The 16822-nt window shown below is 36.6% G+C and overlaps 2 protein-coding genes across 2 annotated transcripts in view; both read left to right on the top strand.

The window, feature by feature from the left end:
- The window catches only part of LOC112459432, a 38157-nt gene that overhangs the window by 11350 nt on the left and 9985 nt on the right, over nucleotides 1-16822 (top strand). The window contains exons 7-19 of the mRNA XM_025023528.1: nucleotides 509-850; nucleotides 926-1283; nucleotides 1519-1752; nucleotides 1852-1965; nucleotides 2256-2409; nucleotides 5941-6226; nucleotides 6300-6657; nucleotides 6893-7126; nucleotides 7234-7347; nucleotides 7636-7791; nucleotides 13464-13619; nucleotides 15005-15135; nucleotides 15699-16050. Of these exons, the coding sequence (XP_024879296.1) occupies nucleotides 509-850; nucleotides 926-1283; nucleotides 1519-1752; nucleotides 1852-1965; nucleotides 2256-2409; nucleotides 5941-6226; nucleotides 6300-6657; nucleotides 6893-7126; nucleotides 7234-7347; nucleotides 7636-7791; nucleotides 13464-13619; nucleotides 15005-15135; nucleotides 15699-16050 (2989 nt within the window). The remainder of the gene's footprint in view (nucleotides 1-508; nucleotides 851-925; nucleotides 1284-1518; nucleotides 1753-1851; nucleotides 1966-2255; nucleotides 2410-5940; nucleotides 6227-6299; nucleotides 6658-6892; nucleotides 7127-7233; nucleotides 7348-7635; nucleotides 7792-13463; nucleotides 13620-15004; nucleotides 15136-15698; nucleotides 16051-16822) is intronic.
- Nucleotides 498-2651, top strand: LOC112459445 (odorant receptor 22c-like). The gene is made up of 6 exons (XM_025023544.1): nucleotides 498-850; nucleotides 926-1283; nucleotides 1519-1752; nucleotides 1852-1965; nucleotides 2256-2411; nucleotides 2544-2651. Exons 1-6 carry the CDS (start codon nucleotides 597-599, stop codon nucleotides 2592-2594), a joined length of 1167 nt encoding a protein of 388 aa, XP_024879312.1. The 5' UTR covers nucleotides 498-596; the 3' UTR covers nucleotides 2595-2651.

The raw sequence follows: 16822 nt of genomic DNA, 5'->3' as shown, positions 1-16822 counted from the left end.
CGTACCTATATATTGTAATTCAAGACATTGGTAAAATAAATAATTTTCTTTGATCTTCCTAAGAAGCACGTAAATATGATCAAACGTTAATTCGTTGTTACTTTTGTTTATAAAACAACAATGCGCGTTTAGATCTTCTCACAAGTTTCTTTGTAGCAACACTCCCTTCTCTTTACTTTTATGTCTCTCAAGTCTTTCAACGCATCTGACATTGTGCACATGCGCTCAACGGATCTTTCATTTTTTTTTATTAAATGAATAACTTACGTCCCCTTCCGCGTAACGTTCAATATATGTCGTCTCGAATTACGCTTTTTCTTCTCTGTAATCTGTAATCATCGTAATGTAACGTACGCTATTTTTTGCCGTTGCACCGAGCACGGTAAGAACACACGTAATTGCGATTGATTGATAACGATCGACGAAGGGCGAAGGGGCAACGCATTGTTGCCTCGCACTGCGACCGGAGTTATAGCTCGTCAAAACTCAATGCTTAATTTGCGAGTAGCGTTGCTCGTAAGATAATCGTTTCGCTTTTGACGAGGAAACGTCGCGGTGCACCGCGACCACCGCGGTGGTCCGATTCGGTAAGGATAATGCGCGCAACTTCCATCAGCACTTCCGTCGAGATCGGCCTCAGATTCGTTGGGATATGGCCCGGTTTACCGTATGGAACCGTCATTTGGCTCGCGTATATGACGTGCTTGGTGTTGGCGCTGTATTTTGAGTACGTGTACATTTTCGATCATTTCGAGATCAACAAAATCTCGGATCTCATCGATGCGCTTAGTACCACGTTGTCGGCCAGCTTCGGCGGCCTAAAGCTGATATCTCTCTGGTCGAACCGCAGGTAGGGACATAGTTCCTCGATGTAAATGACTGGAACGACGGTTTTGATGCAAAATATGCGAGCAATTTTCCACAGGATATTTTATGATATTCTGCTGGCGATGGAAGAACACTGGAACAACGTCGATATTTACGATAAATCGGTATCGTATATCATGTCGGGCAATGCCGATCTGTCGCGCCGTTGCTCGAACGTGTTGATCAGCATTAACGCCGCGACCGCAACTTGCTACTGCATGATTACTCTTGTGCGTCGTGAGACCGAATTTAACGAGGATCTCAACATTAGCTTGAGAGTACTGCCTGTACAAATGGAATTTCCTTTCGAAGTTGACGCGTCTCCCCTCTTCGAACTTTTAGCGCTTGTTCAGATTTTTTATGCAGTGTCGATAGCCTCTTTAGTCGCTATGATAAATTGCTTGATCATCACGTTGGTGAGTTCCACCGATTATACGAGTGACGCACGGCTTTTTAAAATTTATTAGCTTTATTTTTTGCCTGTGAGCTTTATTTCTTATTCCTTTGCGAGTGCTAATCAAAACTAATTAAGACCAATTTTTGTTTTTTTCTAAATCCGCATTTAGAATTTGGATAATTTTGAAAAGAACTTTCGCTAATAATCAGAAGTTTTTAAAGTTTTTTGTGAAATCTATTAATAGTCATGTTTAGGTGCTTCACGTGAGCGGACAGATCGATATTCTTTGTCGAGAATTACTGACAATTTGCGGCAATAAAACTTCACAGCGCTTTTCGATCGTTGCAAGTGTCAGACTCCTGATAAGTCGACACCAAGGAATAATAATGCTTTCGGACAATATTGAAGAGCTCTATTCCGAGATTGCTCTGATGCAGTTTCTGTCGAATACCGTGGTCATGTGTTGCATCGGTTTCACCTTCATAGGGGTAAGTCGTATCGTTAATTAATCAAATATATTTATAGCATATTTTTATAATTTTATACTAAACTTATTAATCCGAGTCTTCTTTGCTATCTTCTTGTAGTCTCTCGATAAAGACGGAGCTAGCGTGTTAATGTTGAAATCCGCTATGTATTACGTCTCCGTAACGTTGGAAGCCTTTATCTTTTGTTTCGCTGGAGAATACCTCAGCGCCAAGGTATATTTGCACTATATTTTAGCTTATACGTTTAAAATTCTGTTTCATTCTTTGAAGCCGTTGACAATCAATTTTCAAATTTTTTGCATTTTCTACGCAACAACTTTTACCGAGCTTGATCAATTTAATATATATCTATACGTACTTCACGACTCTTGTGTTTCTTAAAAGTTAGAAATCTCTTAGACGATGTCACTGAATCGGACTTGAAATTAAATTCAGATAAATTGATAGACTTTTTTTTCTTGTTTGTATCGTTGTACTACTTATTATTATTTTTTTTTTTTTAGAGCAAATCGATTGGGGATGCAGTCTACGAGGCGCTTTGGTATAACATGCCACCTGCCAAATGTCGGATTCTATTATTTGTGATATTAAGATCGCAGAAAAGATTGACAATCACTGCTGGAAAGATCATGGATCTTTCGCTTAAAGATTTTACAAGTGTAAGAATCTTGTCTTGCGAATATACCTATATCATAACAAGATAGAATGTCAAGATGTTTAGTGTCTTTTAGACAAAATTGAAAACGATACGCGGTCTATTACGTGGAAATTTATTGGTTTGTTTCGTCTAGGTGATGAAAGCATCCGCTTCGTACATGTCGGTGCTGCACGCGATGTATTAGCCGAGATCAGTTACTTGTGCCAAGCGCATCCATCGTGATTACTGACTATGTTGGACAGTAGCAAGTGTTGCATTACATAGTATAGTAGTTTATAATTAATGCGAGATTTTTTCTAAATATACGTACAATAAGACATACTTTATTGAAACATATATAAGTAAATAGATCCTTAGATTTTTTTACGAATATTCCGCGATACATTATTTTCATAAAATATCTGATTTTTTAAATAACAAGAGCATTTTTTACTTTATTTATTTCAGATTTTAGATTATTCACATTTTCACTTTGTTTCGATGTTATTAGAAAATTGAAGCTTTACTAAATAATTTTAAACGTTTATATATTTTATTGTTCAAAAAATCATAAATATTCTAAATTCCTATGAAACGTAATTTGAATGCAAATACTTTAGTTTCGTATTTTTTATACTATTCACTCACTGTTGATCATGTACGTACACGCTTATAGTTGCAGGTATATCCGCTGCGAATAATTATTTTTCTCCCCTCGATAAGGGCGTCAGATCCGGACGTATCAATTTAATTTTCCTCGCTATTGAGTGTCACTTGTTACCTTGCTATTGAGTGTCACCGTTTTAAAGTATCTTGATCTAACTGACTATTATTATGCACGATCTCCCGAGGGTCTTGCGTACCGTGCGTCTGATCGTGTACGGTTCCTGAATTTTTAAGGTTCAAGGTAATTTCAAAAACAGTTCATTCTCCCTCCGCTGCTCGCTTTTTTTCTTCGTTATCTATACCCTTGTCTGTTATAATCATCCTTATTTGACAATTCTTTCATTGCGATGGGAATATCTTGTCGGTACTTTCTATTGGTTTTTATCGACATCGAAGTGGGGAATCGCTGGTGCGCAGCAATTTTTCTGTGTTCACACGCGTTCATCCCCCGTGTTCATCCATGTATTCAACATCGCAACACAAAGTACACGTTTAGATATTCGACAAAATATCAAAGTTTCACGGTGGTACCAATGTAAAGAGGCGTCTTGGTCGGAAGTATTTTTCGAAATCAGAATTCCAAAAATGGATCCGAAAACCGATTCGATGGCAGTCGAATCCTTGATGGTCCTTCGATGATCCTCGATGGCAGTCGTTCGATCGAGATCAATCTCCGCGGGATCGGCGTTTGGCCCGACTTATCTTGCAAGGTCCTTCGTTGGGTCTTCTGGATCAGTCTGACGACGATGCAGATTTGTCAGTGTTGATATTTTGTCATATACTTCCGCACGACATGATAGATGGCCTCAACATTCTACGATGTCTTATAGAGAGAGTTTTCTACTACTAAAACTTACGATATTTTTAATCAATTAAGGGGTAACGCCACTCTAGAGTCCCAAAAAAGCCAATTTTTGATAATTTTTTTCAGAAATACAATAATCATAAATGAAAATCGGTTTAATTCTATTTATTATTTATATATTAAAATATAAAAAAAATTTTTTATTAATTATTTATTGGCAAAATGGCGGCACCAGAGCCATTGCTCCAAAGTGCTTTTTTGCGGAAGGCGCGTCCAACGGGCGGAATCGAAGCTCCTATAATTTCTAAGCTGGAACAAAAATTCAAAGATTTTTGAAAAATATATAAGTTTTTCTATAGAAGTACCTAGGAGAATTGCGAAATATCATTTTTTGTAAGAATGATGCATGTTGGAAAAAAGTGCTTCACTTTTCGCTAAAAAATGTCGCACAAAATTGTTTATAAAAGAAGTTTTGTTCAACTTATCGCAAAATCCCTAGGTACTTCTAAAGATAATGTTATTGTAAAGTTTCACTCAAAATTTCAAGTTAATCGGATAAAAAGTATTCGAGTTCTGATTCCGCCGACTTTAAAAAAGCGATTTCAAGAAAAACGCGTTTAAAGTTTCAGTTTCACCATTCACAGATGTGAACGCGGCGGCAGACGGATTACGAAAAAGGGATAATAGAGATTTTTCCGAGCTTTGAAACCAAGTGTACCTTATTTCTAAGACCTTAAAGCATTGTTTAACCAAAAAAAAAAAAAATTGTTTTTTTTGAAAATTCTAGAGTGGCTTTACTCCTTAATGGTGAGTTTACTTATTCATGTTACGAAACAAATAACGTAGACAAAATTTTTTCTAAATTTAACTGTGTACTTGGCATAGCACGTTTCTAAATCAAGTTCAGATTAATTTGATATCTTTTAAAATTAACATGAAATATGAAGAATTAATTCCATACAGAGACATACGAGCAATTAACGAGAGATTTGCGTATAACTACATAATATTTAATTGTCGTACATGATTTTGCTTTGCTGTTGCATAACCAATTTATATTATTTACTCGTTGTTTCTAAAAATTACCGGTAACAATCAAAGAGCAATAACAAAAATCATTTTATTTACAATGGAAAATATATTTTCGTATATACAAATCGTAAAAATTTCTGCATCATACGTATCGAAATTGCATACAATTATTATGTAATTACGACCCGGATACGGATATCAATGGCAATAATATTTCCTCGTGCATTTGATGAAATTGATCGTAGGAAGACATAGAAAATCGCATGTAAATATTGCTCCCTGAAATATAATATAATAATTAGTTATAATTTTAATTATCAGATGATCCTTAACGTAGCACATATGCGCTAATTTAATGCAACGTGGATATTGGAAGTATGTTATTGTTACTAATGAATTATTGGGAAAGAAATAGATATCATTCGAAAATAGAAATGTTTACTCAAGTAATATTTTAAATTGTATACAGATCTTTTTGATAAATAAACTTTCATATAACGCATGTTACGTATATATTGAAATTCAAGACATTGGTAAAATAAATAATTTTTTCTGATCTTCCTAATAAGGAGCACGTGAATGTGATCAAACGTTAATTCCATATTACTTTTGTTTATAAAACAACAATGCGCGTTTAGATCTTCTCACAAGTCTCTTTGTAGCAACACTCCCTTCCCTTTACTTTTATGTCTCTCAAGTCTTTCAACGCATCTGACATTGTGCACATGCGCTCAACGGATCTTTTATTTTTTTTATTAAATGAATAACTTACGTCCCCTTCCGCGTAACATTCAATATATGTCGTCTCGAATTACGCTCTTTCTTTCTCTGTAACCTGTAATCATCGTAAAAATGTAACGTATACGCTATTTTTTGCCGTTGCACCGAGCACGGTAAGAACACACGTAATTGCGATTGATTGATAACGATCGACGAAGGGGCAACGCATTGTTGCCTCGCACTGCGACCGGAGTTATAGCTCGTCGAAACTCAATGCTTAATTTGCGAGTAGCGTTGCTCGTAAGATAATCGTTTCGCTTTTGACGAGGAAACGTCGCGGTGGTCCGATTCCGCGAGATAATGCGCGCAACTTCCATCAGCACTTCCGTCGAGATCGGTCTCAGATTCGTTGGGATCTGGCCCGGTTTACCGAATGGAACCGTCATTTGGCTCGCGTATATGACGTGCTTGGTGTTGGCGCTGTATTTTCAGTACGTGTACATTTTCGATCACTTCGACATCAACAAAATCTCGAATCTCATCGATGCGCTTAGTATCACGTTGTCGGCCAGCTTCGGCGGCCTGAAGCTGATATCTTTCTGGTCGAACCGCAGGTAGGGACAGTCCTTCGATATAAATAATAGGAAAGACGGTTTTGATGCAAAATACGCGACCAATTTTCCACAGGATATTTTATAATATTCTGCTGGCGATGGAAGAATACTGGAATAACGTCGATATTTACGATAAATCGGTATCGTATATCATGTCGAGCAATGCCGATCTGTCGCGCCGTTGCTCGAACGTGTTGATCAGCATTAACGCCGCGACCGCAATTAGCTACTGCATGACCAGTCTTGTGCGTCGTGAGACTGAATTTAACGAGGATCTCAACATTAGCTTGAGAATACTGCCAGTACAAATGGAACTTCCCTTCGAAGTTGACGCGTCTCCCCTTTTCGAACTTTTAGCGCTCGTTCAGATTTTTTATGCAGTGTCGATAGCCTCTTTAGTCGCTATGATAAATTGCTTAATCATCACGTTGGTGAGTTCCACCGATTATATGAGTGACGCATGGCTTTTTAAAATTTATTAGCTTTATTTCTTGCCTGTGAGTTTTACTTCTTATTTCTTTGCGAGTGCTAATCAAAACTAATTGACCAATTTTGTATTTTTCTAAATCCGCATCTAGAATTTGGATAATTTTGAAAATAATTTTCGCTAATAATCGGGAGTTTTTACAGTTTTTTTGTGGAATCTATATTAATAGTCACGTTTAGGTACTTCACGTGAGCGGACAGATCGATATTCTTCGTCGAGAATTACTGACAATTTGCGGCGATGAAACTTCACAGCGCTTTTCAATCGTTGCAAGTGTCAGGCTTCTGATTAGTCGACACCAAAGAATAATAACGCTTTCGGACAATATTCAAGAGCTTTATTCCGAGATCGCCCTGATGCAGTTCCTGTCGAATACCGTAGTCATGTGTTGCATCGGCTTCACATTCATAGGGGTAAGTCGCATCGTTAATTAATCAAATGTATTTATAGCATATTTTTATAATTTTATACTAAACTTATTAAATACACCTTCCAAGTCTTCTCTGCTATCTTCTTGTAGTCTGTCGGTAAAGACGGAGCTACCGTGTTAATGTTGAAATCCGCTATATTTTACGTGTCCATAACGTTGGAAGCCTTTATCTTTTGTTTCGCTGGAGAATATCTCAGCGCCAAGGTATTCGCACTATATATTATCCTACACGTATAAAATTCTGATTCATTCTTCGAAGCTGTTGACAATCAATTTTCAAACTTTTTGTCTTTTCTGCGGAACAACTTTTACCGAGCTTGATCAATTTAATAATATATATCTATACGTACTTCACGACTCTTGTGTTTCTTAAAAGTTAAAAAACTCATAGACACAATGTCACTAAATCGGACTTGAAATTGAATTCAGATAAATTGATAGACTTTCTTTTCTTGTTTGTACCGTTGTACTATTTATTTTCTTTTTTTTCAGAGCAAATCGATTGGGGATGCAGTCTACGGGGCGCTTTGGTATAACATGCCACCTGCCGAATGTCGAATTTTATTATTTGTTATATTAAGATCGCAAAAGAGATTGACAATCACTGCTGGAAAGATCATGGATCTTTCGCTTAAAGATTTTACAAGTGTAAGAATCTTGTTTTGCGAATATATATTATAACAAGATAAAATGTCAAGATGTTTAATGTTTTTTAGACAAAGTTGAAAACGATACGCGGTCTATTACGTGAATAAAATTTATTGGTTTGTTTCGTCTAGGTGATGAAAGCATCCGCTTCGTACATGTCGGTGCTGCACGCGATGTATTAGCCGAGATTAGTTACTTGTGCCAAGCGCATCTATCGTAATTACTGACTATGTTGGACAGTAGCAAGTGTTGGATTACATAGTGTAGTAGTTTGTAATTAGTGCGTGATTTTTTCTAAATATACGTACAATAAGACATATTTTATTGAAACATACATAAGTAAATAAATTTTAAGATTTTTTTTTTTTTTGAATAAACTGCGATATATTATTACCATAAAATCTCTGATTTTTTAAGTAAAAAAAGCATTTTTTCTTTATTTATTTTATATTTTAGGTCATTCACATTTTCACTTCGTATCGAAATCATTAGAAAATCGAAATTTTAGTAAATGATTTTAAACGTTCATATATTTTAACGAGAACGTTAATCGGACTGACTGGCAAAACTGTATTAGATATCAACTACGTTTCGAACCCTGCTTGGGGTCCTTATCAAGTTAAATGATGGCTTTTTGTGCGTCAATATTACAATATTTGAGTCATAGTTATTGCGTAAACGGTTTCTGTGGACAGATGGAACGAACCATGACCATCTCGTGTAGAGCCTGAGCAACGAATCTGTTCACAGATCGTTACGCAATAACTATAATGGCTCAAATATTGTAATATTGACGCACAAAGATCCATCATTTAACCTGATAAGGACCCCAAGCAGGGGTCGAAACGTAGTTAATATCTAATAAAGTATTTCCAGTCAGGCCTATTAACATTTTCGCTGTATTATTTCATCACTGACATTTAATTACCTATTGAAGTTCATATATTTCACTGTTCAAAAAATCATAAATATCTTAAATTTTTATGAAACGTAATTTGAATGCAAATACTCTAGTTTCGCCTTTTTCATACTATTCACTCACTGTTGTCCATGTACTTACACGCTCATAGTTACAGGTATACCCACTGCGAATAATTATTTTTTTCCCTTCGATAAGGACGTCAGATCCGGACGTACCAATTTAACTTTCCTCGCTATTGAGTGTCGCTTGCATGTTGCTCTCCACATTTTACCGTTTTAAAGTGTCTTGATTTAACTGACTATTATTATGCACGATCTCCCGAGGGTCTTGCGTACCGTGTGCTTGATTGCGTACGGTTCCTGAATTTTTAAGGTTCAAGGTAATTTCAAACACAATTCATTTTCCCTCCGCTGCTCGCTTTTTTTTCTCCGTTATCTATACCCTCACTTTTTTGTCTGTTATAATTATTCTTATTTGACAATTTTTCCATTGCGATGGGAATATCTTGTCGTTGCTTCCTATTGGTTCACATCGACATCGAGGTGGGGGTCGCTGGTGCACAGCGATTTTCCCGTGTTCACCCGCGTTCGTCCCCTGTGTTCATCCACGTGTTTAACATACGAAGTACACGGTTAAATTTTCGATGAAATATCAAAGTTTCACGGTGGTACCAATGTAAGGAGGCGTCTCGGTCGGAAGTGCCTTTCGAAGTCAGAACTTCGAAAATGGATCCGAAAACCGATTCGATAATCCTCAATGGCAGTTCGATTGCGATCGGTCTTCGCATGATCGGCGTTTGGCCCAACTCATCTTGCACGGTCCTTCGTAGCGTCTTCTGGATCAGTCTGACGATGCAGAGTTGTCAGGGTTGATATTTCGTCATATACTTCCGCACGGACGACCTGACAGATGGCTTCAACACTCTACGATGTCTTATAGAGAGAGCCTTCTACTATTAAAACTTATGATATTTTTAATCAATCAATGGTGAGCTCACTTATTCATGTTACAAAACAAATGACGTGGACAAAATCTTTTTTAAATTCAATTGTGTACTTTGCATAGCACGTTTCTAAATCGAGTTTAGATTAATTTGATATTTTTAAAAAGTAACATGAAATATGAAGAATTAATTCCATACAGAGACATACGAGCAATTAACGAGAGCAATTGCGTATAACTACATAACATTTAAATGTCGTACATGATTTTGCTTTGCTGTTGCATAACCAATTTATATTATTTACTCGTTGTTTTTACAAATTACCGGTAACAATCAAAGAGCAGTAACAAAAATTATTTTATTTTATGTCAGAAGCGTTTTTTTATTGTTTCGCCAAGAGTATCTTAGCACGAAGGTTATATACATTTATACTGTATTTTATCGGAGCAATCTTATTTTTTGATAAATTGCTGTATTAATGGACAATTATGCGAGTACATAACTTTACAAGTTGCTACTATATGCACGTATTTACGTCAAGCAAAAGTTTTTCGAGAGAAAAAATATTCGTCCTCTTTCGACATTCATAGAACTCAACTGGATGTTTTTCAGTCGATCGTAGATGCCGTCTAAAAGTCCGTCTAGGACGCTGTCTAGGACGCCGTATAGGAGTCCGATACAAAATGACGCCCAGCCAGTGTGTAACTCTTCTGCTTGTGATTGTGAGGTCGCAAAAAAGATTGACGATCGCCGCCGGAAAAGTGATGGATGTTTCTTCGAAGGGATTTACCGCGTAAGATCCATTTCTCATACATACAAAATTTTGCTCATGGATATTAAACGCGTCTCGAATGAATATCAAAGTTGAATGTGCACACAATTTTTAATGCAAACAATTCAGCGGTTTTTGGGACTATGCATATTTATATACATATGTATATATATATATATATATAATTCAATGTTACGACTCATCAACGCCTAGTCCAAACCTCCTAAACCTAGAAACATGAAATTCGGGGAGTATATTCCTTCCATGACGTAAGCACCCACTAAAAAATGATTTTCAGAAATTCGACTCCTAACGGGGTGAAAATGGGTAAAATGTGAGTCACCGTGGCGAAGCACGGGTATTAAGCTAGTATTCAATATACTTAATACTTACAATGGAAAATATGTTTTTGTATACACAAGTCGTAAAAACTTCTGCATCATACGTATCGACATTGCATATGCAATTATTATGAAATTACGGCCCGGATACGGATATCAATGGCAATTATATTTGTTCGTGCACTTGATGAAACTGATCGTAGGAAGACGTAGAAAATCGCATGCAAATATTACTCCCTGAAACATAATAATTAGTTATAAATTTAATTATCAGACGATCTTTAACGTAGCACATATGCGCTTATTTAATGCAACGTGATATTGGAAGCGCATCAATGCTACTAACGAATTGTTGGAAAAGAAATAGATATCATTCAAAAATAGAGATGTTTACTCAAGTAATATTTTAAATTGTATAAAAGTCTTTTTGATAAATAAACTTTCATATAACGCATGTTACGTATATATTGAAATTCAAGACATTGGTATAATAAATAATTTTCTTTGATTTTCCTAAGGAGCACGTAATAGTGATCAAACGTTAATTCCATGTTACTTTTGTTTATAAAACAACAATGCGCGTTTAGATCTTCTCACAAGTCTCTTTGTAGCAACATTCTCTTCCCTTTACTTTTATGTCTCTCTTCAAGTCTTTCAACGCATCTCTGCACATTGTGCACATGCGCTCAACGGATCTTTCATTTTTTTCATTAAATGAATAACTTACGTTCCCTTCCGCGTAACGTTCAATATATGTCGTCACGAATTACGCTTTTTCTTCTTTGTAACCTGTAATCATCGTAAAAATGTAACGTACGCTTCTTTTTTGCCGTCGCATCAGGCACGGCAAGAACATACGTAATTGCGATTGATTGATAACGATCGACGAAGGGGCATTGTTGCCGTGCACTGCGACCGGAGTTATAGCTCGTCAAAACTCAATGCTAATTTCCGAGTAGCGTTGCTCGCAAGATAATCGTTTCGCTTTTGACGAAGAAACGTCGCGGTGGTCCGAATCCGTGAGGGCGTGAGATAATGCGCGAAACTTCCATCAGCACTTCCGTCGAGATCGGCCTCAGATTCATTGGGATCTGGCCCGGTTTACCGTATGGAATCGTCATTTGGCTCGCGTATATGACGTGCTTGGTGTTGGCGCTGTATTTTCAGTACGTGTACATTTTCGATCATTTCGACGTCAAGAATATCTCTAATCTCATCGATGCGCTTAGTATCATGTTGTCGGCCAGTTTCAGCGGCCTGAAGCAAATATCTCTCTGGTCGAACCGCAGGTAGGGACATAGTTTCTCGATGTAAATGACAGAAACGACGGTTTTGATGCAAAATATGCGAGCAATTTTCCACAGGATATTTTATGATATTCTGCTGGCGATGGAAGAACACTGGAACAACGTCGATATTTACGATAAATCGGTATCGTATATCATGTCCGGCAATGCCGATCTGTCGCGCCGTTGCTCAAACGTGTTGATCAGCATTAACGCCACGGGCACAATTTACTACTGCATGACCACTCTTGCGCGTCGTGAGACCGAATTTAACGAGGATCTCAACATTAGTTCGAAAGTGTTACCTATAAAGATGGAATTTCCTTTTGAAGTTGACGCGTCTCCCTTCTTCGAACTTCTAGCGCTTGTTCAGATTTTTTATGCAGTGTCGGTGGGCTCTTTAAATGCGGTGATAAATTGCTTGCTCATCACGTTGGTGAGTTCCACCGATTATATAAGTGACGCATGGCTTTGTAAAATTTATTAGCTTTATTTCTTGCCTGGGAGCTTTATTTCTTATTTCTTTACGAGTGCTGATCAAAACTAATTAAGAACAATTTTTGTCTTTTTCTAAATCTGCATCTAGAATTTTGATAATTTTGAAAAGATTTTTTTGCTAATAATCAAAAGTTTTTGAAGTTTTTTTGTGAAATCTATTAATAGTCAACGTTTAGGTGCTTCACGTGAGCGGACAGATCGATATTCTTCGTCGAGAATTACTGACAATTTGCGGCAATGAAACTTCACAGCGCTTTTCAATCGTTTCAAGTGTCAGGGTTCTGATTAGTCGACACCAAAGTATAATAACGCTTTCGGACAATATTGAAAAGCTCTATTCCGAGATCGCCCTGATGCAGTTTTTGTCAAATACCGTGGTCATGTGTTGCGTCGGCTTTACCTTTATAGAGGTAAGTCGCATCGTTAATTAATCAAATATATTTATAACATATTTTTATAATTTTATACTATACTTATATTAAATACACCTTCCGAGTCCTTTTTGCTATCTTCTTGTAGTCTCTCGGTAAAGACGGAGCTACCGTGTTAATGTTGAAATCCGCTACGTTTTACGTCGCCGTAATATTGGAAGCCTTTATCTTTTGTTTCGCTGGAGAATACCTCAGCGCCAAGGTATTCGCACTATATTTTATCTTACATGTACAAAATTCTATTTCATTCTTTGAAGCCGTTGACGATCAATTTTCAAACTTTTTGCTCTTTCTGCTGGACAACTTTTACCGAGCTTGATCAATTTAATATATATATACGTACTTTACGACTCTTGTGTTTCTTAAAAGTTCGTAAACTCTTAGACGATGTCACTGAATCGGACTTGAAATTGAATTCAGATAAATTGATAGTCTTTCTTTTCTTGTTTGTGCTGTTGTACTGTTTGCTTTTTTTTCAGAGCAAATCGGTAGGCGATGCAGTCTACGAGGCGCTTTGGTATAACATGCCACCTGCCGAATGTCGAATTCTATTATTTGTGATATTAAGATCACAGAAGAGATTGACAATCACTGCTGGAAAGATAATGGATCTTTCGCTAATAGGATTTACAAGTGTAAGAATCTTGTCTTGCGAATATATATTATAAGAAGATAGAATGTCAAGATGTTTCATGTTTTTTAGTCAAAGTTGAAAATGATACTCGGTCTATTACGTGAATGAAATTTATTGGTTTGTTTCGTCTAGGTGATAAAAGCATCCGCTTCGTACATGTCGGTGCTGCACGCGATGTATTAGCCGAGATTAGTTACTTGTGCCAAGCCCATCCATCAGGATGCATAGTCAGTGATTACTGACTATGTTGGACAGTAGCAAGTGTTGCATTACATTGTGTAGTAGTTTATAATTGGTGCGAGATTTTTTCTAAATATACATACAATAAGACATACTTTATTGAAACATATATATAAGTAAATAAATCCTAAGATTTTTCTTTCAAATAAACCGCGAATCATTATTATCATAAAATCTCTGATTTTTTAATCAAAAAAAGCATTTTTTACTTTATTTATTTCATATTTTAGGTCATTCACATTTTCACTTCGTTTCGATATCATTAGAAAATCGAAGCTTTACTAAATATATTTAAACGTTCATATATTTCACTGTTCAAAAAATTATCTGTGAAACGTAATTTGAATGCAAATACTCTAGTTTCGTCTTTTTCATACTATTCACTCACTGTTGTCCATGTACTTACACGCTCATAGTTACAGGTATACCCGCTGCGAATAATTATTTTTTTCCCTTCGATAAGAACGTCAGATCCGGACGTACCAATTTAACTTTCCTCGCTATTGAGTGTCGCTTGCATGTTGCTTTCCACATTTTACCGTTTTAAAGTGTCTTGATCTAACTGACTATTATTATGCACGATTTCCCGAGGGTCTTGCGTACCGTGCGCCTGATCGTGTACGGTTCCTGAATTTTTAAGGTTCAAGGTAATTTCGAAGACAATTCATTTTCCCTCCGTTGCTCGCTTTTTTTTCTTCGTTATCTATACCCTCACTTATCTGTCTGTTTTATAATTATTCTTATTTCACAATTCTTCCATTGCGATGGGAATATCTTGTCGTTGCTTCCTATTGGTTCACATCGACATCGAGGTGGGGGATCGCTGGTGCACAGCGATTTTCCCGTGTTCACCCGCGTTCGTCCCCCGTGTTCATCCATGTGTTCAACATCGCAACACGAAGTACACGGTTGGATTTTTGAAATATCAAAGTTTCATGGTGGCACCGATGTAAGAAGGCGTTTAGGTCGGAAGTACCTTTCGAAGTCAGAGCTCCAAAAATGGATCCGAAGACCGATTCGACGATCCTTGATGGCACTGTCAGCCGTTCGATCGAGATAGGTCTTCGTGTGATCGGCGTTTGGCCCGACTCGTCCTGCACGGTCCTTCGTCGCGCCTTCTGGATGATCACTCTGACGATGGCGCAGACCTTTCAATATCGATATTTCGTCATACACGTCCGCACGGACGACCTGTCGCATCTGATGGATGGCCTCAGCACTACGATGTCTTATAGCCTTCTATTATTGAAACTCACGATATTCTGGATCAATCGGCGGTGAGTCCGTCTCATTTACATCTAGGTTTCAAAACGTTGTTATGAAACGACGACGTGGACGCAGTCTTTTCGTATGTGTCTAAATCAATTTTAGATTAGTCTAATATTTTTGAAAAATATATCATAAAATAAAAAATTATTTTGTACAGTGACATATATCAATGATCAAATAGATATAGATTTACGCAATTAAAATATTTAATCGTCATACACTATTAAACTCGTGGTCAAATTATACCTAATTTGAATATCATTTTTTAACCATTTCAATAAGTCGCCACTGCTCCTGTTCAATATGTCGTTAATTTAACTAATCCAATGAAGTTAGAGTAATACTGTGTTAAAATAATAAACTTAGGAGTAGACACACATATGGTAGTTAAAAATAACGAAATATTATTTAACTTAAGGTACTGATTTAAATTTTATTTCTTTAATAATTAACAGTGTATGTACCTTCGTTATGATTTGAAGTACGCGATGTGTAAAGAAAATAAAATATTATCACATTCTACTATAATCATAAGACAGTTCGAAAGGCATGTCTTCAAGTTTTTTCGCAGGATATTTTACGACATCCTGGAGATGATGGCCCAGGATCGGAGCGAGTGCGTGACCGAGTGGGCCGTCTGCTCGATGTCGAGAACGATTGATGTGTCGCATCGGTCCTCCAACCTGATCATCGGCCTCTACTCGATGTCAGTGTTTCTTTACGGTACTGGCGTACTTGTTGCTCACGCCGACAAGCCCGACGAACAGCTCTCGGTGCCAGCGCGAGAGCTGTTTCTCAAAATGGAGCTACCTTTCGAATCCAATGCCTCCCCTGCGTACGAGCTCGTCATGATCACGCAGTTTTTCCACCAGCTCGCGGCAGCCACGATAGTCGGTGTGCTTAACGCCCTGATTGTCTCACTGGTAAGTAAAGATGCTTTAAGCTGACGAAGATGATTGACTTGAAAGAGAACGCTTTATAAGTTAGAAAGTTAGAAAGGCTTAGTTTTCTAATTTTTAAATAAATCTTATTGATATAATAAGTCAACATATAATTCATTGTGTTTTTTGAGCAAGTTTCTTGATTTTTTTTTTAAATAAAAAAGTGAAAAAAATTTGTTTTTATATTTTATACTTATTCAATAAAGAGAACCAGGCAGACTGGATTCTAATTCCGAAGCATTCATAATTAAATTAATATGTATCGCACTAAATGTATAATTATACCACGTGGAGATGCGTAATTTATATAAGTAGCATAGTAGAATAATAAAGTAATTTCGATCGGCTCTCTCGCGTTTTGCGGCGCATTGTTCGTAATGAGTGTTCTCTATCATCCACGCGATTAATAACTTACTTCATTTATTTCATTTGTGCGTAATGAATTCGTTCTCGTAAGCTTAATCGATAACCGATAATGCGAAGTGCAAGCGTCTCCATATTTTTGCCGTTAATTTCCTCCGTTAATTTTTACAATAAGCTACATGTAATATCATCCAAAGTAATGCATAATTTTCTTTATTTCTTGGATTTAATTATTATTTATACATATTTTATTTACATATATTTAATCTTTTAATAAAATATCTTTGTAATTAATATTATACAGGGTCCCTAAAAAAAATTTTAACATTTATATGAAATTACCATTTTTAGAGAAGCAGAACTGATAATGTAAGATAGCATAGTAACAAGT

This window comes from Temnothorax curvispinosus, unplaced genomic scaffold (assembly GCF_003070985.1).
Source record: "Temnothorax curvispinosus isolate PA1 unplaced genomic scaffold, ASM307098v1 QBEX01009828.1, whole genome shotgun sequence".
Lineage (NCBI taxonomy): Eukaryota > Metazoa > Arthropoda > Insecta > Hymenoptera > Formicidae > Temnothorax > Temnothorax curvispinosus.
This window is presented reverse-complemented; position numbering and strand designations above follow the sequence as displayed.